The following is a 22,824-nucleotide window of genomic DNA, read 5'->3' on the forward strand; positions in this document are numbered from 1 at the left end:
TAGTTGAGTAGTTTCAGTGGTTTAATGATTTAATAGTGTATTATTGCAGTGAGGACTTTTATTTTGAAACAGTTGTGGACAGAGGAAACAGTTAACAGGATATGTAGTCTTCACAGAGAGATTGTATGCTTAAAGCCTGAGAGAGAGAGGGCTGCTGCAGGTGGGGCTGGCCACCTGGCATAAGATTCTAATTGCTCAACGACCTGATTGTGATGTCATAGAGGCCAATGTTAAGTCTATGGGGAAATTTTTTAATAGTTTTTAATTTATAGTTCAAAAAGTATAAAAGTTACAAAGTTGAAAAATCATAGCAACCCGATCCATTAGAATACCTACGTTACAAAGTTTGAATGAAGTTTCTAAGTTAAACGGTTGAAGAGAAATTGCGGTTAGAAAAAGCTGTCAGCGGAATAATAATAAAGATAACTAGAAATGCAATTCCAAGGAATTACCAGTGCATGAAAATGCAAAAAAATGTAGATATGGCTACTAAGGTGTAGCTAGGGTAAACATGGTGGTTGCATAGTTTAAAGAGAGTTGGTAGTGTTAAGGTAGACATTTTTAAGCTTAAACATTCCTGTTCTAACTTAACTAATAATTTCTAACAGGTATTCTAAAATGTTAACTATGCTAACAATGCTAACCAGGTTGATAAGTTAACTTAGCTGATGATTTCTAGCAGTAATGCTAAAAATGCTAACTATGCTAACATTGCTAACTATGTTAACAATGCTAACCACGTTGATTAGCTAACTTAGCTAATCATTTTAGCAGTTATGCTAAAAATGCTAACTATGCTAACAATGCTAACCATGCTAACAATGTTAACTTGCTAGTGAGGACTTTTATTTTGAAACAGTAGTTGCCAGGGTATCCATGGTGCCCACTATCAGGAATAAAGAAGTTACTGTAGTATAATCATGTTGGTTGGTATGGAAACTGTCAAAAACGCTTAATTTTAATGGTTGCTATGTTGGTTGCTAGGTACATGGAGGTTTCATTTAGTTGACTGGAGGCATAGTTGATGATAACTGACAGTTGGAATGGTTGAACAGTTAAATAGTTGAGTAGTTTCAGTGGTTAAATGATTTAATAGTGTATTATTGCAGTGAGGACTTTTATTTTGAAACAGTTGTGGACAGAGGAAACAGTTAACAGGATATGTAGTCTTCACAGAGAGATTGTATGCTTAAAGCCTGAGAGAGAGAGGGCTGCTGCAGGTGGGGCTGGCCACCTGGCATAAGATTCTAATTGCTCAACGACCCGATTGTGATGTCATAGAGGCCAATGTTAAGTCTATGGGGAAATTTTAATAGTTTTTATTTAATAGTTCAAAAAGTATAAAAGTTACAAAGTTGAAAAGTCATAGCAACCCGATCCATTAGAATACCTACGTTACAAAGTTTGAATGAAGTTGCTAAGTTAAACGGTTAAAGAGAAATTGCGGTTAGAAAAAGCTGTCAGCGGAATAATAATAACTAGAAATGCAATTCCAAGGAATTACCAGTGCATGAAAATGCAAAAAAATGTAGATATGGCTACTAAGGTGTAGCTAGGGTAAACATGGTGGTTGCATAGTTTAAAGAGAGTTGATAGTGTTAAGGTAGACATTTTAAAGCTTAAACATTCCTGTTCTAACTTAACTAATAATTTCTAACAGGTATTCTAAAATGTTAACTATGCTAACAATGCTAACCAGGTTGATAAGTTAACTTAGCTGATGATTTCTAGCAGTAATGCTAAAAAATGCTAACTATGCTAACATTGCTAACTATGTTAACTATGCTAACCACGTTGATTAGCTAACTTAGCTAATCATTTTAGCAGTTGTGCTAAAAATGCTAACTATGTTAACAATGCTAACTATGCTAACAATGCTAACCAGGTTGATGAGCTAACTTAGCTAATCATTTTTAGCAGTTATGCTAAAAATGCTAACTATGTTAACAATGCTAACTGTGCTAACCATGCTAACAATGCTAACTTGCTAGTGAGGACTTTTATTTTGAAACAGTAGTTGCGAGGGTATCCATGGTGCCCACTATCAAGAATAAAGAAGTTACTGTAGTATAATCATGTTGGTTGCTATGGAAACTGTCAAAAACGCTTAATTTTAATGGTTGCTATGTTGGTTGCTAGGTACATCGAGGATTCATTTAGTTGACTGGAGGCATAGTTGATGATAAATGACAGTTGGAATGGTTGAACAGTTAAATAGTTGAGTAGTTTCAGTGGTTAAATGATTTAATAGTGTATTATTGCAGTGAGGACTTTTATTTTGAAACAGTTGTGGACAGAGGAAACAGTTAACAGGATATGTAGTCTTCACAGAGAGATTGTATGCTTAAAGCCTGAGAGAGAGAGGGCTGCTGCAGGTGGGGCTGGCCACCTGGCATAAGATTCTAATTGCTCAACGACCCGATTGTGATGTCATAGAGGCCAATGTTAAGTCTATGGGGAAATTTTTAATAGTTTTTAATTTATAGTTCAAAAAGTATAAAAGTTACAAAGTTGAAAAGTCATAGCAACCCGATCCATTAGAATACCTACGTTACAAAGTTTGAATGAAGTTGCTAAGTTAAACGGTTGAAGAGAAATTGCGGTTAGAAAAAGCTGTCAGCGGAATAATAATAAAGAAAACTAGAAATGCAATTCCAAGGAATTACCAGTGCATGAAAATGCAAAAATAGATAGATAATGTAGATATGGTTACTTAGGTGTAGCTAGGGTAAACATGGTGGTTGCATAGTTTACAGAGAGTTGATAGTGTGAAGGTAGACAGTTTAAAGATGAAACGTTCCAGTTCTAACTTAACTAATGATTTCTATTCATGTTAAAATGTTGATTAGCTAACTTAGCTAATGATTTCTAGCAGTTATGCTAAAAATGCTTATTATGCTAGCAATGCTAACTTTACCAACAATGTTAACCAGGTTGATTAGCTAACTTAACCGATGATTTCTAGCAGTAATGTTAAAAATGCTAAGTATGCTAACAATGCTAAATTTGCTAACAATGCTAACCAGGTTGATTAGCTAACTTAGTTGATGATTTTTTGCAGTTATGCTAAAAATGCTAACTATGCTAACAATGCTAACTATGCTAACTAGCTAACTTGCTAGTGAGGACTTTTATTTTGAAACATTTGTTGCTAGGGTATCCATGGTGGCCACTATCAGGAAACAAGAAGTTACTGCAGTATAATCATGTTGGTTGCTATGGAAACGGTCATAAACACTTAATTTTAATGGTTGCTATGTTGGTTGCTAGGTACATGGAGGTTTCATGTAGTTGACTGGAGGCATAGTGGATGATAACTGACAGTTGGAATGGTTGAACAGTTCAATAGTTGAGTAGTTTCAATGGTTAAATGATTTAATAGTGTATTATTGCAGTGAGGACCTTTATTTTGAAACAGTTGTGGACAGAGGAAGTAGTGAAACAGGATCTGTAGTCTTAATGAGATTGTATGCTTAAAGCCTGAGACAGAAGGTGCCTCTCATAGCGTTTACGCGTCCTCTCTCGCTCCTCACTGATCTACATAAAGAATGATGGAGCGGCAACAATGGGATAGTCTAGCCCTTCTTCTATCTTTCTTTATGTAGATCATTGAGGATCAAGGAGCGAGGGAGGACATATAAACGCTGCTTGAGAGGGACCCACAGTAAATACTTTAAAAGTTGTATGTAGATAGTCTAATTAATGTTGATAGATAGAATGTTTAATGGATGTTGATAGGCAGATTGTTTAATAGATATTGATTGACAGTTTAATGGGTGGATGAGTGAATGGTCTAAAGAAGATGAATGGATAGAAGGTTGGATGGAATGTGCCTTATATTCTTGTTAAGAGAGACAGTAGCTACGTTTACATGCACCCTTTCTAATCCGATTCAGGCCCAATCGGAATGAAATTCCTTCATGTAAACAAGACAATCGGAATGAAAATCGCCGATCCGATTGAAATTTGGGTCGGATTGAAAGAGGTGGAACGGATCCGTCCGGTAGTAAAATAGTTGTCATGTATACACTGGATCGGATCGTTCCCTGCTACTCTTCCCTTCTGCGCATGTTCAGAAAAGGAGGCGCAATATGTCTCTTATCAAAAAAGCCACCACGGTGTAGGCAGAGGGTAGATAGTAATGAAAGATCTTTGGTTAGGTGTAAACATAAGCACTGGGCGTGAGGTTGAACTATATGTTTCTTGTAGGGCTATGGTTTAAACAGTGACGGATAACATGGCATCGGAAGAATAGGCTATTTAGTTTCGTGACACTTTCAAAACACCAACAAAATCTGACAGCATCTTTGAAGTTTAGGAAGTACTAGGCTGCAGGCAGTATATAGGCCTACGCTAACTGGCAGCTGCATATAGGCTTTGGTAAAAGCAACGACTGAAATGCAATGATGAAGTCTCGTTTTCTGAAAGCCAAATGTTAACAGGTAGGCTATGTTTCGGAGGCTAAACGGCTATTGAAGCTAGGCCTACGACTACAGTGGAGACAGATATTTTGCGATGTCTGAAAGAACAGTGTGGAAGCTAGGTAGACGGCAAGGACCTATTGATTGAATGCATTTCCGTACAAGTTTGAATTTGTGTTGCTGGGACTTGTTAAACAACATCTGAGGCGCAAAACAACTAGCTGTTCAGTCAGACGTTTTGATGGTTTGCTACCCCGTCAGATTACAGGATAATCAGCTATATTTTTGGCATTGGAAGGAATACTGTATGACCGTGCATGAAGTTAGCATTTGCTGACCGACTTGCTGTGCAGTGTGAGAGCGGCCAGTGAGTGTGTTAGGAGGACGCAATTTTAGTTTTCGTCGTTTTAGTCATTCTAATTATAAGGAAAAGAAACGAAACTCTAGGCCTTCTGATGTTGCTTTTGAACAGAAGAAAGCAGAGGCAGAGGATTGGAAGTAGGGAATATCTCACGCCTCAAACGTCATAGGCTATAAACTCTCGTCCATCTCGGGGGAGCAAAACTGCAAGGAGGCTATATGCACGTGAAGCTGACATGTAAACGCGCGCATCCAAAATACTCCTTGCCATGTAAACATCCACCGATCCGATTGACCAATCCGATTGGTCATTCCGATGGTTGCATGTAAACGTAGCTACTGATACAGCTCTCTGAGAGTAGTTGACACAGGTGTAATCAATTTAACTGGCTAGTCTTAAGAGAGCCAGAGTACTCTTAAAGCCTGAGACAGAGTAAATAATTTAAAAGTTGAATGTAGATAGTCTAATTAATGTTGATAGACAGAGAGTTTAATGGATGTTGATAGACAGATGGTTTAATAGATGTTGATAGACAGTTTAATGGGTGGATGAGTGAATGGTCTGAAGAAGATGAATGGATAGAATGTTGGATGGAATGTGCCTTATATTCTTGTAGAATGGAGAGACACAGCTCTCTACTGAGAGTAGTGGATACAGATACAGGTGTAATCAATTTAACTGGCTAGTCTTAAGAGAGCCAGCCTGAGACAGAGTAGATTGTTTAAAAGTTCAATGTAGAGCGTCTAATTGATGTTGTTGATAGGCAGACTGTTTAGAATGGGTGGATGAGTGAATGGTTTGAAGAAGATGAATGGATATAAAGTTGGATGGAATTAGGAGGACTTATTTTGATACTGTTGTGCGCAGAGGATACAGGGGAACAGAATATGTAGTCTTCAGAGAGGAGCCTGAGAGAAACTGACAGTTGGTGCCCAGGTGGCTGACCAGCTGGGGTAACATTCTAATTGCTGCCGTGATGTCATAATGAGCAATGTTAAGTCTATGGGGAAATTGTTAATAGTTTTTATCTAATAGTTCAAAAAGTATAAAAGTGACAAAGTTGAAAAGTCATAGCACACCTGTCCTAAGTAAGACCTACGTAACAAAGTTTGAATGAAGTTTCTACGTTAAATGGTTCAAGCTCATTTGCGTGCGTTAGAAGAAGAAGTGGAACTAGAAATGCAATTCCAAGGAATTACCAGTGCATGAAAATGCAAAAATAGATAGATAATGTAGATATGGTTACTAAGGTGTAGCTAGCGTAAACATGGTGGTTGCATAGTTTACAGAGAGTTGATAGTGTGAAGGTAGACAGTTTAAAGATGAAACATTCCAGTTCTAACTTAACTAATGATTTCTATTCATGTTAAAATGTTGATTAGCTAACTCAGCTAATGAATTCTAGCAGTTATGCTAAAATGCTAATTATGCTAGCAATGCTACTTTACTAACAATGCTAACCAGGTTGATTAGCTAACTTAACCGCTGATTTCTAACAGTAATGCTAGAAATGCTAACTATGCTAACAATGCTAAATTTGCTAACAATGCTAACCAGGTTGATTAGCTAACTTAGTTGATGATTTTTTTGCAGTTATGCTAAAAATGCTAACTATGCTAACCATGCTAACTAGCGTACGCTAACCATGCTAACTAGCTAACTTGCTAGTGAGGACTTTTATTTTGAAACATTTGTTGCTAGGGTATCCATGGTGGCCACTATCAGGAACCAAGAAGTTACTGCAGTATAATCATGTTGGTTGCTATGGAAACGGTCATAAACACTTAATTTTAATGGTTGCTATGTTGGTTGCTAGGTACATGGAGGTTTCATGTAGTTGACTGGAGGCATAGTTGATGATAACTGACAGTTGGAATGGTTGAACAGTTAAATAGTTGAGTAGTTTCAATGGTTAAATGATTTAATAGTGTATTATTGCAGTGAGGACTTTTATTTTGAAACAGTTGTGGACAGAGGAAACAGTTAACAGGATATGTAGTCTTCAGAGAGATTGTATGCTTAAAGCCAGAGAAACTGACAGTTGATACAGGTGTAATCAATTTAACTGGCTAGTCTTAGGAGAGCCAGAGTGTATCCTTAAAGCCTGAGACAGAGTAAATAATTTAAAAGTTGAATGTAGATAGTCTAATTAATGTTGATAGATAGAGAGTTTAATGGATGTTGATAGACAGTTTAATGGGTGGATGAGTCAATGGTCTGAAGAAGATGAATGGATAGAAAGTTGGATGGAATGTGCCTTATATTCTTGTCGAATGGAGACACAGCTCTCTACTGAGAGTAGTGGATACAGATACAGGTGTAATCAATTTAACTGGCTAGTCTTAAGAGAGCCAGAGTGTAGAGATACCTGAGACAGAGGAGATTGTTTAAAAGTTGAATGTAGATCGTCTAATTGATGTTGATAGGCAGACTGTTTAGAATGGGTGGATGAGTGAATGGTTTGAAGAAGATGAATGGATAGAAAGTTGGATGGAATGTGCCTTATATTCTTGTAGAATGGAGAGACACAGCTCTCTACTGAGAGTAGTGGATACAGATACAGGTGTAATCAATTTAACTGGCTAGTCTTAAGAGAGCCAGAGTGTAGAGATACCTGAGACAGAGGAGATTGTTTAAAAGTTGAATGTAGATCGTCTAATTGATGTTGATAGGCAGACTGTTTAGAATGGGTGGATGAGTGAATGGTTTGAAGAAGATGAATGGATAGAAAGTTGGATGGAATGTGCCTTATATTCTTGTAGAATGGAGAGACACAGCTCTCTACTGAGAGTAGTGGATACAGATACAGGTGTAATCAATTTAACTGGCTAGTCTTAAGAGAGCCAGAGTGTAGAGATACCTGAGACAGAGGAGATTGTTTAAAAGTTGAATGTAGATCGTCTAATTGATGTTGATAGGCAGACTGTTTAGAATGGGTGGATGAGTGAATGGTTTGAAGAAGATGAATGGATAGAAAGTTGGATGGAATGTGCCTTATATTCTTGTAGAATGGAGAGACACAGCTCTCTACTGAGAGTAGTGGATACAGATACAGGTGTAATCAATTTTATCTGGCTAGTCTTAAGAGAGCCAGAGTGTAGAGATACCTGAGCCTGAGACAGAGGAGATTGTTTAAAAGTTGAATGTAGATCGTCTAATTGATGTTGATAGGCAGACTGTTTAGAATGGGTGGATGAGTGAATGGTTTGAAGAAGATAAATGGATAGAAAGTTGGATGGAATTAGGAAGACTTATGTTGATACAGTTGATGGAGGTTTCATGTAGTTGACTGGAGGCATAGTGGATGATACTGACAGTTGGAATGGTTGAACAGTTCAATAGTTGAGTAGTTTCAATGGTTAAATGATTTAATGGTGTATTATTGCACTGAGAACTTTTATTTTGAAACAGTTGTGGACAGAGGAAACAGTGAACAGGATATGTAGTCTTCTGAGAGACTGTATGCTTTTAGCCAGAGAAACTGACAGTTGGTGCCCAGGTGGCCGGCCACCTGGCGTAAGATTCTAATTGCTGCCGTGATGTCATAATGAGCAATGTTAAGTCTATGGGGGAAATTGTAATAGTTTTTAACTAATAGTTTAAAAAGTATAAAAGTTACAAAGTTGAAAAGTCATAGCACACATGTCATAAGTAAGACCTACGTAACGCAGTTTGAATGAAGTTTCTACGTTAAACGGTTCTAGCTGATTTGCGTGCGTTAGAAGAAGAACTAGAAATGCAATTCCAAGGAATTACCAGTGCATGAAAATGCAAAAATAGATAGATAATGTAGATATGGTTACTAAGGTGTAGCTAGGGTAAACATGGTGGTTGCATAGTTTACAGAGAGTTGATAGTGTGAAGGTAGACAGTTTAAAGATGAAACGTTCCAGTTCTAACTTAACTAATGATTTCTATTCATGTTAAAATGTTGATTAGCTAACTTAGCTAATGATTTCTAGCAGTTACGCTAAAAATGCTTACTATGCTAGCAATGCTAACAATGCTAACCAGGTTGATTAGCTAACTTAACCGATGATTTCTAGCAGTAATGCTAAAAATGCTAACTATGCTAACAATGCTAAATTTGCTAACAATGCTAACCAGGTTAATTAGCTAACTTAGTTGATGATTTTTTGCAGTTATGTTAAAAATGCTAACTATGCTAACAATGCTAACTATGCTAACCATGGTAACTAGCTAACTTGCTAGTGAGGACTTTTATTTTGAAACATTTGTTGCTAGGGTATCCATGGTGGCCACTATCAGGAAACAAGAAGTTACTGCAGTATAATCATGTTGGTTGCTATGGAAACGGTCATAAACACTTTTTAATGGTTGCTATGTTGGTTGCTAGGTACATGGAGGTTTCATGTAGTTGACTGGAGGCATAGTGGATGATAACTGACAGTTGGAATGGTTGAACAGTTCAATAGTTGAGTAGTTTCAATGGTTAAATGATTTAATAGTGTATTATTGCAGTGAGGACCTTTATTTTGAAACAGTTGTGGACAGAGGAAGTAGTGAAACAGGATCTGTAGTCTTAATGAGATTGTATGCTTAAAGCCTGAGACAGAAGGTGCTTCTCATAGCGTTTACGCGTCCTCTCTCGCTCCTCACTGATCTACATAAAGAATGATGGAGCGGCAACAATGGGATAGTCTAGCCCTTCTTCTATCTTTCTTTATGTAGATCATTGAGGATCGAGGATCGAGGGAGGACATATAAACGCTGCTTGAGAGGGACCCACAGTAAATACTTTAAAAGTTGTATGTAGATAGTCTTATTAATGTTGATAGATAGAATGTTTAATGGATGTTGATAGGCAGATTGTTTAATAGATATTGATTGACAGTTTAATGGGTGGATGAGTGAATGGTCTGAAGAAGATGAATGGATAGAAGGTTGGATGGAATGTGCCTTATATTCTTGTTAAGAGAGACACTGATACAGCTCTCTGAGAGTAGTTGACACAGGTGTAATCAATTTAACTGGCTAGTCTTAAGAGAGCCAGAATATCTTAAAGCCTGAGACAGAGTAAATAATTTAAAAGTTGAATGTAGATAGTCTAATTAATGTTGATAGACAGAGAGTTTAATGGATGTTAGACAGATTGTTTAATAGATGTTGATAGACAGTTTAATGGGTGGATGAGTGAATGGTCTGAAGAAGATGAATGGATAGAATGTTGGATGGAATGTGCCTTATATTCTTGTAGAATGGAGAGACACAGCTCTCTACTGAGAGTAGTGGATACAGATACAGGTGTAATCAATTTAACTGGCTAGTCTTAAGAGAGCCAGCCTGAGACAGAGTAGATTGTTTAAAAGTTCAATGTAGAGCGTCTAATTGATGTTGTTGATAGGCAGACTGTTTAGAATGGGTGGATGAGTGAATGGTTTGAAGAAGATGAATGGATATAAAGTTGGATGGAATTAGGAGGACTTATTTTGATACTGTTGTGCGCAGAGGATACAGGGGAACAGAATATGTAGTCTTCAGAGAGGAGCCTGAGAGAAACTGGCAGTTGGTGCCCAGGTGGCTGACCAGCTGGGGTAACATTCTAATTGCTGCCGTGATGTCATAATGAGCAATGTTAAGTCTATGGGGGAAATGGTGATAGTTTTTAACTAATAGTTTAAAAAGTATAAAAGTTACAAAGTTGAAAAATATAAAGCACATATGGCATAAGCAAGACCTACGCAACAAAGTTTGAATGAAGTTTCTACGTTAAACGGTTGAAGCTGAATTGCGAGCGTTAGAAGAAGAAGTTTAACTAGAAATGCAATTCCAAGGAATTACCAGTGCATGAAAATGCAAAAAAAGATAGATAATGTAGATATGGTTACTAAGGTGTAGCTAGGGTAAACATGGTGGTTGCGTAGTTTACAGAGAGTTGATAGTGTGCAGGTAGACAGTTTAAAGCTGAAACATTCCAGTTCTAACTTAACTAATGATTTCTATTCATGTTAAAATGTTGATTAGCTAACTTAGCTAATGATTTCTAGCAGTTGTGCTAAAAATGCTAATTATGCTAGCAATGCTAACTTTACTAACAATGCTAACCAGGTTGATTAGCTAACTTAACCGATGATTTCTAGCAGTAATGCTAAAAATGCTAACTATGCTAACAATGTTAGATTTGCTAATTATGCTAACCAGGTTGATTAGCTAACTTAGTTGATGATTTTTTGCAGTTATACTAAAAATACTAACAATGCTAACCATGCTAACTAGATAACTTGCTAGTGAGGACTTTAATTTTGAAACATTTGTTGCTAGGGTATCCATGGTGGGCACTATCAGGAAACAAGAAGTTACTGCAGTGTAATCATGTTGGTTGCTATGGAAACGGTCATAAACGCTTAATTTTAATGGTTGCTATGTTGGTTGCTAGGTACATGGAGGTTTCATGTAGTTGACTGGAGGCATAGTTGATGATAACTGACAGTTGGAATGGTTGAACAGTTAAATACTTGAGTAGTTTCAATGGTTAAATGATTTAATAGTGTATTATTGCAGTGAGGACTTTTATTTTGAAACAGTTGTGGACAGAGGAAACAGTTAACAGGATATGTAGTCTTCAGAGAGATTGTATGCTTAAAGCCAGAGAAACTGACAGTTGATACAGGTGTAATCAATTTAACTGGCTAGTCTTAAGAGAGCCAGAGTGTATCCTTATAGCCTGATACAGAGTAAATAATTTAAAAGTTGAATGTAGATAGTCTAATTAATGTTGATAGACAGAGAGTTTAATGGATGTTGATAGACAGTTTAATGGGTGGATGAGTGAATGGTCTGAAGAAGATGAATGGATAGAAAGTTGGATGGAATGTGCCTTATATTCTTGTAGAATGGAGAGACACAGCTCTCTACTGAGAGTAGTGGATACAGATACAGGTGTAATCAATTTAACTGGCTAGTCTTAAGAGAGCCAGAGTGTAGAGATACCTGAGCCTGAGACAGAGGAGATTGTTTAAAAGTTGAATGTAGATCGTCTAATTGATGTTGATAGGCAGATTGTTTAGAATGGGTGGATGAGTGAATGGTTTGAAGAAGATGAATGGATAGAAAGTTGGATGGAATTAGGAAGACTTATGTTGATACAGTTGATACAGGGAACAGAAAATGTAGTCTCAAGAGCCTGAGAGAGAGAGAGAGAGAGAGCTGCTGCACCTGGACTGGCCACCTGGCGTAACATTCTAATTGCTGCAGTGATGTCATAATGAGCAATGTTAAGTCTATGGGGAAATTTTTAATAGTTTTTAATTTATAGTTTAAAAAGTATAAAAGTTACAAAGTTGAAAAATACATTGCACAGGTCTCCTTAGTAAGACCTACGTAGCAAAGTTTGAATCAAGTTTCTACGTTAAACGGTTCAAGCTGAATTGCGAGCGTTAGAAGAAGTTGGAATAATAAGAAACCTAGGAAGAACAATATAGTGCATTTTCATGCACTATAATAATAACTAGAAATGCAATTCCAAGGAATTACCAGTGCATGAAAATGCAAAAATAGATAGATAATGTAGATATGGTTACTGAGGTGTAGCTAGGGTAAACATGGTGGTTGCATAGTTTACAGAGTGTTGATATTGTGAAGGTAGACAGTTTAAAGATGAAACATTCCAGTTCTAACTTAACTAATGATTTATATTCATGTTAAAATGTTGATTAGCTAACTTAGCTAATGATTTCTAGCAGTTACGTTAAAAATGCTAGTTATGCTAGCAATGCTAACTTTACTAACAATGCTAACCAGGTTGATTAGCTAACTTAACCGATGATTTCTAGCAGTAATGCTAAAAATGCTAACTATGCTAACAATGCTACATTTGCTAACAATGCTAACCAGGTTGATTAGCTAACTTAGGTGATGATTTTTTGCAGTTATGCTAAAATGCTAACAATGCTAACTATGCTAAAAATGCTAACCAGGTTGATTAGCTAACTTAGCTAATCATTTCTAGCAGTTATGCTAAAAATGCTAACTATGCTAACAATGCTAACCATGCTAACTAGCTAACTTGCTAGTGAGGACTTTTATTTTGAAACATTTGTTGCTAGGGTATCCATGGTGGTTACTATCAGGAAACAAGAAGTTACTGCAGTATAATGATGTTGGTTGCTATGGAAACGGTCATAAACGCTTAATTTTAATGGTTGCTATGTTGGTTGCTAGGTACATGGAGGTTTCATGTAGTTGACCGGAGGCATGGCTGATGATAACTGACAGTGGGAATGATTGAACAGTTTAATAGATTAGTAGTTTCAATGGTTAAATGATTTAATAGTGTATTATTGCAGTGAGGACTTTTATTTTGAAACAGTTGTGGACAGAGGAAACAGTTTAACAGGTATATGTAGTCTTCATAGAGAATGTATGCTTAAAGCCTGAGAGAGAGAGAGAGCTGCTGCAGCTGGCCTGGCCACCTGGCAGAAGATTCTAATTGCCTTATTATGATGTCATAATCACAATGTTAAGTCTATGGGGAAATTGTCATTTTAATTAATTAATAGTTAAAAAAGTATAAAAGTTACAAAGTTGAAAAATACAAAGCCCGGATGGCCTAAGTAAGACCTACGCAGCGCAGTTTGAATGAAGTTTCTACGTTAAACGGTTGAAGCTCCATTAAGTGCGTTAGAAGAAGAATAATAATAAGAAGTTTTGGAATAACAGTACAGTGCATTTTCATGCACTGTAATAATAAGAAGAATAGGAAGAACAGTACAGTGCATTTTCATGCACTGTAATAATAAGAAGAAGAAAAAGAAGAAGAAGCCTAGGAAGAACAGTACAGTGCATTTTCATGCACTGTAATAATAAAAAGCCTAGGAAGAACAGTACAGTGCATTTTCATGCACTGTAATAATAAGAAGACTAGGAAGAACAGTACAGTGCATTTTCATGCACTGTAATAAGAAGTCTAGGAAGAACAGTACAGTGCATTTTCATGCACTGTAATAAAGTAACAAACCAAGATATACTGTATTTTGTGAAAAGCCATAATTTTCATCAAGTTTGTAAGAGCTTGTTTGTCGGATATTTTAAAGAAGAATCCGCACACTTCAAGTCTTTGTGCAAAAAAGCTTAAAGCTTTACTGAGTGCTAGCTTTCGGTCGTTAGACCTTCATCAGGCAGAGCTTGATTGTCGAAAACTATCTAAACAAATGTCATGGCTACATCATCCCTTTCCTTAGTGACAGGGGAGCTACAGTACACCAGGCGCGTACAGTAACTGAAGCGTTCCAGTCACGCTGCGTCTGCTGCAACAATCAGCTTCCACTATAATAGTCAATGGTAGCAGCTATGCCAGACGTGATAGCGGTGCGTACACCTTGAAAAAAAAAAAGAGACCAGTCTTCTAAAAATGGATTTCATGTGTTGCAAACGGAATGCTTCAGTTCCGCACATTCCCTGTTAGATTCTTTAATTAGTGGCCAAACGGCCCCAATTCTGTTTCTACCTTCATTCATCATATCTAGGGGCCAAGCATCAAAGCTGCAGATGCACCAATTGTGTTTCTTTCTTTTTATATCATTGAGCCTACAGTATATCTTCCATAATTGGAGTCTGTGGTAATAGTGTATGGCAAATAGTTTTGAAGTGGCGTATTTACTGGATACAACATCCTAATTGTTTTTGCCAGGGTGCTTAGGCACCCATTGTGATCCAATTTCACTAAATTTGTGGGAAGGTAAAGTAACCGTTTTCCCCACATATGTAATACTGTAAGTATAATGTTTGTGAGAGGCAACCGTGATTATCATTATGATAATTGATCACGTTTAATAAGTGCAGATATTTATTAAGTTGGTGGTTAATTATTTCCGCTATTAACGTTCTTGCGTGTTCCTGTGCACATCTGAAAGGACGGGACACGCAACGTTATCGGAGTAACTTTGTGAAGGTTAAATGATTCATCTGAGAATGAGTTTCTTTTTTTACTGGGCTTTGCGGCAGCCTGGAACTAGCAGGAGCAGTGAGCATGAACCTCTGGGAGTACAGAGAGAAAGAAAGAACAGCTTAGGGGAGATAAACATCGTGAAAGTAAATATGTTTGCAACTAGAGGAGAGACTTTTATATCCCGCAATGATCTAAATTAAACAGTGCCGCTTTTTTCCACAGCTTACCGTGAAGAAGACACACACAGGCCCACACAAATGAATAAACAACTTCTAGTGAGCAAACATTTGTGGTATGGATTTAATTAAAGCACCCAGTAAATAATTACAAATGTAGTAAACATCTAAATGAGTGTGGTATTTGCATAATATAGTTTGGATATGAAAATATGAGGACATCTAAGAGAGTCAGGGAGAGAGCAAGAGACAATAAAGACTTTACTGAGTGTGCAGAGCTGCACATATTTCATCCAGTGCAAGCAAATACACAAAACCAGCCAGACGAACACAAACACACACACACACACACACACGCGCGCGCACTCACGCACGCACTCACGCACGCACGCACGCACACACACACACACACACACACACAGACACACACGTACACCGTTTGTGGTGGTCGTGCTCAACCAAGGCTAGATGCTCTGATTTTTCCTCACTGTTTTCAATGCGAGAGAGATAAAATGCCAAAGGATACTCATTACTCATTACTCATCTTTACCAGGGTTGCCAATAAGTCTGGAGGATGTTGGATATTGTAGACAGATTAACCTAGACTTTAGTGAGATATCTTTTATTGCCGAAGGCTACAGTAGGTAATCTACATGACATGTTTTACTGCAATATGGCATTTAAACATGGCCAGCTTTTATCGTCATTCTTCAGCCCCTCTCAGCTGGGGTCTGAGGTTAATTAATCCTATTGCTTCTTCAGCGTCTATTTCAGCTTTCAACAGGATTGAAATTGGCAATGATGTATGCACACAGCTAATGCAACAAATATGACTGCATTGACTAAATATCTATAGGCTAGACAGTACAGGTTCCCCATTGAGTGAGGAATGGACCTGTGTGCGGGGTACTATTTACCCATTTGAAATGTGCTTGTGAATTGAAGAGGTGTCAACATAGAAGAGCTTCATGGATTTGCTATTGTGCATGATTGATGATCACTTGTTTAAAATTGTCAGTGTGTATTAACTGTGCTTTTTAGTGGCTACCTCTGCTCTTAAAGTATTTTCAAATAATACCCCATACCCCCAAGCACCCCCCCCCCCCGCCCCAACACACACAAACACACAAACACACACACACACACACACACTCACACACACACACACACACACACACACACACACACACACACACACACACACACACACACACACACACACACAACAATGTGTGTCTTCTTACCTCGGTTTGTATCATATTAATGCGCCGTGAGCAGAGTGTTTTGACACAGTTATAAATGTCCACAACTCCTTCGCATTCTGCCATGTCCAGCATCACATCCAACACAATGTAGCAGCCAGTGCGCCCAGCACCCATACTGGCCATGGGAGGGAGAGAGAGGGAGAGAGAGAGAGCGAGAGAGAGAGAGAGAGAGAGAGAGAGAGAGAGAGAGAGAGTGAGCGAGAGAGAGAGCAAGAGAGGGAGAGAGAGAAAACTGTAAACATCACTGCTTATATAAGGGAAAAATATCAGTGATCAAAGGAATCTGAACAAACACAAACATAAAAGAAAAAAGAAAAAAAACACACACACACATCAAGAGACGCCTCCCTCGCATGGCTCCACTGCAATCAATTCAGTGGGGGGAAAAACACGGCATATAGTGTACAATTGTTCAGCTAAGTGCATCGGTGATGGGGATTACTGGTTTAAATGATCTCATTATTCAAACAAACACACACACACACACACACACGCACACACACACACACACACACACACACACACACAATCGAACAGACAGACACACACACACACACACACAATCGAACAGACAGACACACACACAGACACGGATACCTGTAAACACACAGAGACACACACACAGACAGACACACACACAAAGACACACACAGAGACACACACACACACTCTCTCTCTCTCTCTCTCTCTCTCTCACACACACACACACACACACACCACCCCATACCTGCAGTGCACCACCACTGGCCCAGCGTCGGGTGGGGTGGAGGCTTTGACTCTCCTGATGAAGGCCAGCAGGCCGGTGGCGTGGTACGGAACGCCGTGCTCTGGCCAGGAGGTGAAGTGGAACTGCCGCACCTCGTGCTTGGCTGAGTAGCCTCTCTGTGGACACAACGGAGCACACACACGTCTGAGACGGGAGGCATGGACAGTGAAAATGACCGACGCAGGACACACAAATAGTGAAAATGACTAACACAGGACACACAAATAGTGGAAATGACAAACGCAGGACACACAAATAGTGAAAATGACCAATGCAGGACACAATAATAGTGAAAATGACCGATGCAGGACTAGAAGAATAGTGAAAACCCAAATCACTATAAGCGCAAGTTACAAATGATCATTTGCAGTGTATTACACCACAACTGACAGAGTGCCAACAGGGGCTACACTCCTTGGGCTTGCCAATGGGAACTGTGATGCATCAATTACACTTACATCTGATACGACACCGTGTGTCAGCATCTGTGCTCAGCTCTGGCTGGGCTGCCATTCTTTAGGGACCTCTACATCTCCTTGGCTAAAAACTCCACTTCCTGAGTGCTCTTCTACTTTTCCTTCCGTGTGTGTGTGTGTGTGTGTTGCTTTTCTGTGCTAATCTGCAGTGGATGTGAGAGTGTCTGCCGGCGCGCGCCCATCTGTTGGGGAGGCTGATGGTGGGGCTGTGGCTCAGGTGTGGACAACCCCCCCCCCCCCCCCCGCCCCCCCGCAGGGAGAGCGGCTATCCATCTCTTCCTTTAACTTCCTGCCACACACACTCAGAGTGATGCATTAGAGGAAACAGCTAGCGCTCACGCAGGGAGCAGCCCAGGATTTACTGTGTTTTTTTCTGTGTGTGTTTTTCTCTCTGTGAGTGTGTGTGTGTGTGTGTGTGTGTGTGTGTGTGTGTGTGTGTGTGTGTGTGTGTGTGTGTGTGTGTGTGTGTGTGACAACATGACGACTGATTGAATATCAAGTCTATGCTATGGTGTATTTGTGTTCATGGGGCGTTCTACAAAAAATATACGTTCTTTCTGTCCCTACACATAACAGAACTTTTACATGTCTTTCGTCACACTTATCGGAGCAATTTATTCATTGATTTGTTATTCGAGAAATTACATGTTCTTAAGCCATGAATGTGGCAGTACTTATCGATTACCAGTACAGTACACAGAATTCGAAGCACAACAGAGATGCCCGTCCCCACTGTCATGTATAGAGATCGAGGGCCATTTTCTGAAGGTAAAAATACTGTGTGTTGCACAGTAGCAATGCAAGTACATGTATAACTCACAAATGCATTATTTCTGTTGTGGCACCTATACAAAACAGTTTTCTGTGTGTAGGAGTATAACTGTGTATGAATCAATATTACAGTTTTTCACAGTTGCTCGAACACTAAACCCCATTCTCTGAATCAAATTCTCAAATGCCTGAACACATTTGCTAAATTACTCCCTTTTTTGGCAAAACCATAGACTACTTTCACCCACTTTCACCCATTTTACCAAACTCATTAACCCTTTTTGCAAAACTGTGAACACATTGTGCATTCTGATGCACTTCTTAATTATATTGATAACCAAACAACGCAGAAGTTGAACACAATTAGTGCACAGTTGTCTCCATTTGAACACTACCACTCAAAATTGATAACACTTCTGTCTAATGATGTGACAACCAATATAAGTCAGTTCAGAGTTGACAGAGACGCAGGGGACAACAAGTGTGTGTTACAGTAGAAGTGGGGTACAAGGAAGAGGAGGGTGCAGGTAGGAGGAAGAGGATGAAGAGAAAGAGAGAGTCCCAAGAGTTGCAATACTGTAAATGATGATATTTGCGCAACAATCATTGACCATGTTCTGGTTCATGGAATGCCAATGAGAGAAGCAGGACTTCATGGTCCAACCCAACATCAGTGGTTTCTCTGTGGCGTCAATAATCCAAAGATTCAGACTACAGAAGAGAAATAGCGTAAATGTCCATTATCATACAGTACAGTAATCACTGAACATCCACTGTTACACACATACTACCCTTTGAGCTCAACTCTGAGTGAGTGTGAGTGAAAGAGCTGAGTTATCAGTATGTCCAAGTAAGTCTAAATTTAGGCACAATACAATATTACAGTATTGCATACTTACAGTACTATCAGAGTCTGTGGCATCACAGTACAAATCATATTCAGTACAGTATTGGCCTGTCTTTCTGTCCACTTACAAAACTATTGATTTATACTGTATATAGGCTAGAGGATATGAGTAGAGAGTGATATAAGTCCTTATTCTTTATTTTCATTGTGATATTTTATTTTTCAAATTAGAATGAATACAATTCCTCCAAGAGCCATAAACCCTGCCCTGAAAACTGTGTCTTCCATTGTTTGGTGTATTGTCTTATCACTGCTCTGCAGGAGTGTAATTTAGCCTGATGTGTTCAATGATTTGAGACCATTAGTTAGTTTTGAGCAAAGTTAAAAGTGTTTTGAGGTGATTGTTCAGTTTTGCAACAAGATTGAAGGGTTTCGAGAATGTAGTTTGATAAATGAGTTTTGTGTTCACAGTTTTGAGAAAAAGGTAAAGAGTTCTGAAAAAGGTGTTCTAGCAATTGTGAAAAACTGTAAATATGTGTGTGTGTGTGTGTGTGTGTGTGTGAGAGAGAGAGCGTGTGAGAGAGAGAGAGAGAGAGAGAGAGAGAGAGAGAGAGAGAGAGAGAGAGAGAGAGAGAGAGAGAGAGAGAGAGAGAGAGAGAGAGAGCTGTTAGCCAAATGGGAAGGTGAGAGTCACTGGTAGAGTAGTTCCTCACAGCTACAGAGAGACCCACATAGGAGGCAGAATTTAAATCAGCATCTTGGGAAAAACAAACAAATAAACAAGCAAAAGGAAAAGGTATGCTTGTGGAAAAAAACAAAGAAAGCTGTCAGCGTGGCTGTGTTCCCCTCACTCTCCTCTAAATGAGTCTGGCGGCAGCCGGGGCCGTGACAGTGATGTGATAATGCCTTGCTTGTCCCTCTGTCACATGGCATCTACGCAGCAGAGAGCTGTCTGCCTTTGATTGACACTGCCAGGCCCACCAAGGGAGGACGGAGACGACTGGGAACGGCCTCACCAAGGAGGCAAATAAGGAAGGGCCTCACGGAGGAGGCAATGAGGAAGGGCCTCACCAAGGAGGCAAATATGGAAGGGCCTCACCGAGGAGGTAAATAAGGAAGGGCCTCACCGAGGAGGCAATGAGGAAGGGCCTCACCAAGGAGGCAAATATGGAAGGGCCTCACCGAGGAGGTAAATAAGGAAGGGCCTCACCGAGGAGGTAAATGAGGAAGGGTCTCACCGAGGAGGTAAATAAAGAAGGGCCTCACGGAGGAGCAAATGAGGAAGGGCCTCACTGAGGAGGCAAATGAGGAAGGGCCTCACCGAGGAGGTAAATAAGGAAGGGCCTCACCGAGGAGGTAAATAAGGAAGGGTCTCACCGAGGAGGTAAATAAAGAAGGGCCTCACAGAGGAGGCAAATAAGGAAGGGCCTCACCGAGGAGGCAAATAAGGAAGGGCCTCACTGACGAGGCAAATGAGGAAGGGCCTCACCGAGGAGGCAAATATGGAAGGGCCTCACCGAGGAGGCAAATGAGGAAGGGCCTCACCGAGGAGGCAAATGAGGAAGGGCCTCACCGAGGAGGTAAATAAGGAAGGGCCTCACCGAGGAGGTAAATAAAGAAGGGCGTCACAGAGGAGGCAAACAGGGAAGGGCCTCACCGAGGAGGTAAATGAGGAAGGGCCTCACAGAGGAGGCAAATAAGGAGGCAAACAAGGAAGGGCCTCACCGAGGAGGTAAATGAGGAAGGGCCTCACAGAGGAGGGAAAGAAAGAAAGGAAGATATGAGAACTACATATATAATGAGTTAGAACAATGGGAAATAAATACCGTATTTTCCAGACTATTAGCCGCGGCTTATACATTGATTTTGCAAAATTTCTTCAGCTATGAGGTTAACACAAGGGGGCAGTTAATATAGTGTCAATATGGTCTGGTTTCTTTTTAACTTGCATAAAACACTGTCCTGCGGCTTATACACCATGCGGCTTATATGCGGGAAATTACTGTAAATAAATAAATAAATAAAGAAAGAAAGAAAGAAAGAAAGAAAGAAAGAAAAGAAAAGAAAGAAAGGAAGACAGATAGGAAGTGTGGGGGGGCACACACCATTGCACCATTACTCCTACTTGGTCATGCTCATCAAAACAATGTGTTAGTGTGTGTATGTGTGTGTGTGTGTATGTGGGGAGGGGGACCAAACAATGGATATGCCGGACATGCTCTGTGTGTGTGTGTGTGTGTGTGTGTGTGTGTATGCTCGTACCCTCTCCAGACTGAAGGTGCGCACAGTGTACTCGGCCAGGGTCTCAGTCTTCAGGAGTGTGATCTTAATGTCACCGTACAGCTCACTGTCATCGGGCCAGTACTTACAGCACTTCACCTGGGAAAACACACACACACACACGCACACACAAACACACATGCACACGCACACACACACATGCACACGCACACGCACCCGCACCCGCACCCGCACACGCACCCGCACACGCACACGCACACGCACACGCACACGCACACGCACACGCACACGCACACACACACACACACACACACACACACACACACACACACACACACACACAGACAGATTGCACAAAAGTGCACAACAAACACACAAGCACACACAGAAAAACACAGATCATTAACATTCCACACACAATTACCCTCAAAAATGATCTCTCCCATCACCCCCTCCTTCCCCCTCTCTCTCTCTTTCTCTCTCTCTCACACACACACACACACACACACACAAACATAGCCACACAAAAGTATTGACACTGCAAAATACTGTAAATTCCACTCAAATAAGCTTTCAGTAATTTGTTATTAATAGCCGAGTGCTGAGGGCTTTGGTTTTCTTTCCAGGAATCAGGCCTGTGCAAATACGAGAAGAGCAGCACCCCCCACACACACACGCGGAGCTGTTGGCTGTTCTGGTGTCAGTGCCGGCTCGGCTCTGGCTCGTGCAGTTGCACCCTCCGCGCACCGTAAATACTGCAACTGAGAACGCATCCCCAGCCACAACAACAGAGCTCCTGCCCCAAACGCAACACTGATATCCACACAACCGCTCTCTAATGAGCTCCGAGTGGATGCAAATGTTACACTGCAGCAGCGGCTTCCTACAATATAGATGATCAACAAAACGTCCACCAAATGGATACAGGGAATAGTTTTTTTTTATACTGTGCACAAAATAAATAACACAATGCATCCTTTTAGTGTCTCCATCTTGCTGGCCTCGGGTAATAGCCATAATGGTGGTGTGGTCATTTTCTTCATGTCTCACAGTGCAGTATAGCTTTTACCGGGCAGAGGCATTATTAGGTGTAATAAGGAGACAAGTTTGGGACGGAGAGGCCACATACAGTACAGTACTATATAGTGACTGCGGAGGTCTACAGACAATACTGGGAGACAGATGCTCTAAGTGCTCAGTGCTGTTGGGGTCAAAGAAGAGGGAATGGTGCATCATTATATAATCATTCTTCATCATTCTGGAAATGCTTTTCTGTGGCCAATTTGTGGTCTTGTTTGTGAGTTTGTGCAATGTGCAGTGTGTGTGTGTGTGTGTGTGTGTGTGTGTGTGTGAGTGTGTGAGTGTGTGAGTGTGTGAGTGTGTGTGTGTGTGTGTGTGTGTGTGAGTGTGTGTGTGTGTGTGTGTGCACATGCGCATTAATGTGTCTGTGAGTGGGTTTGTGTGAGTGTGAGTGTGCTTGTGTGTGTGTATGTGTGTGTGTGTGTGTGTGTGTGTGTGTGTGTGTGTGTGTGTGTGTGCTTGCATGTGTGTGTGTGTGTGTGTGTGTGAGGAAACACACAGCACATACCCGGC

The 22,824-nt window shown here is 40.0% G+C and overlaps 1 protein-coding gene across 1 annotated transcript in view; it reads right to left on the minus strand.

Moving 5' to 3' along the window:
* ptprub (protein tyrosine phosphatase receptor type Ub) overlaps positions 1–22,824 on the minus strand; it is a 266,158-nt gene that overhangs the window by 24,431 nt on the left and 218,903 nt on the right. Inside the window, 4 exon segments of the mRNA XM_062539277.1 lie at positions 16,110–16,245; positions 16,858–17,012; positions 21,253–21,369; positions 22,820–22,824. The exon segment at positions 22,820–22,824 is cut by the window's right edge and continues 93 nt beyond it. Coding sequence (XP_062395261.1) covers positions 16,110–16,245; positions 16,858–17,012; positions 21,253–21,369; positions 22,820–22,824 — 413 coding nt within the window.

The sequence above is a fragment of the Sardina pilchardus genome, chromosome 6 (assembly GCF_963854185.1).
Source record: "Sardina pilchardus chromosome 6, fSarPil1.1, whole genome shotgun sequence".
Lineage (NCBI taxonomy): Eukaryota > Metazoa > Chordata > Actinopteri > Clupeiformes > Clupeidae > Sardina > Sardina pilchardus.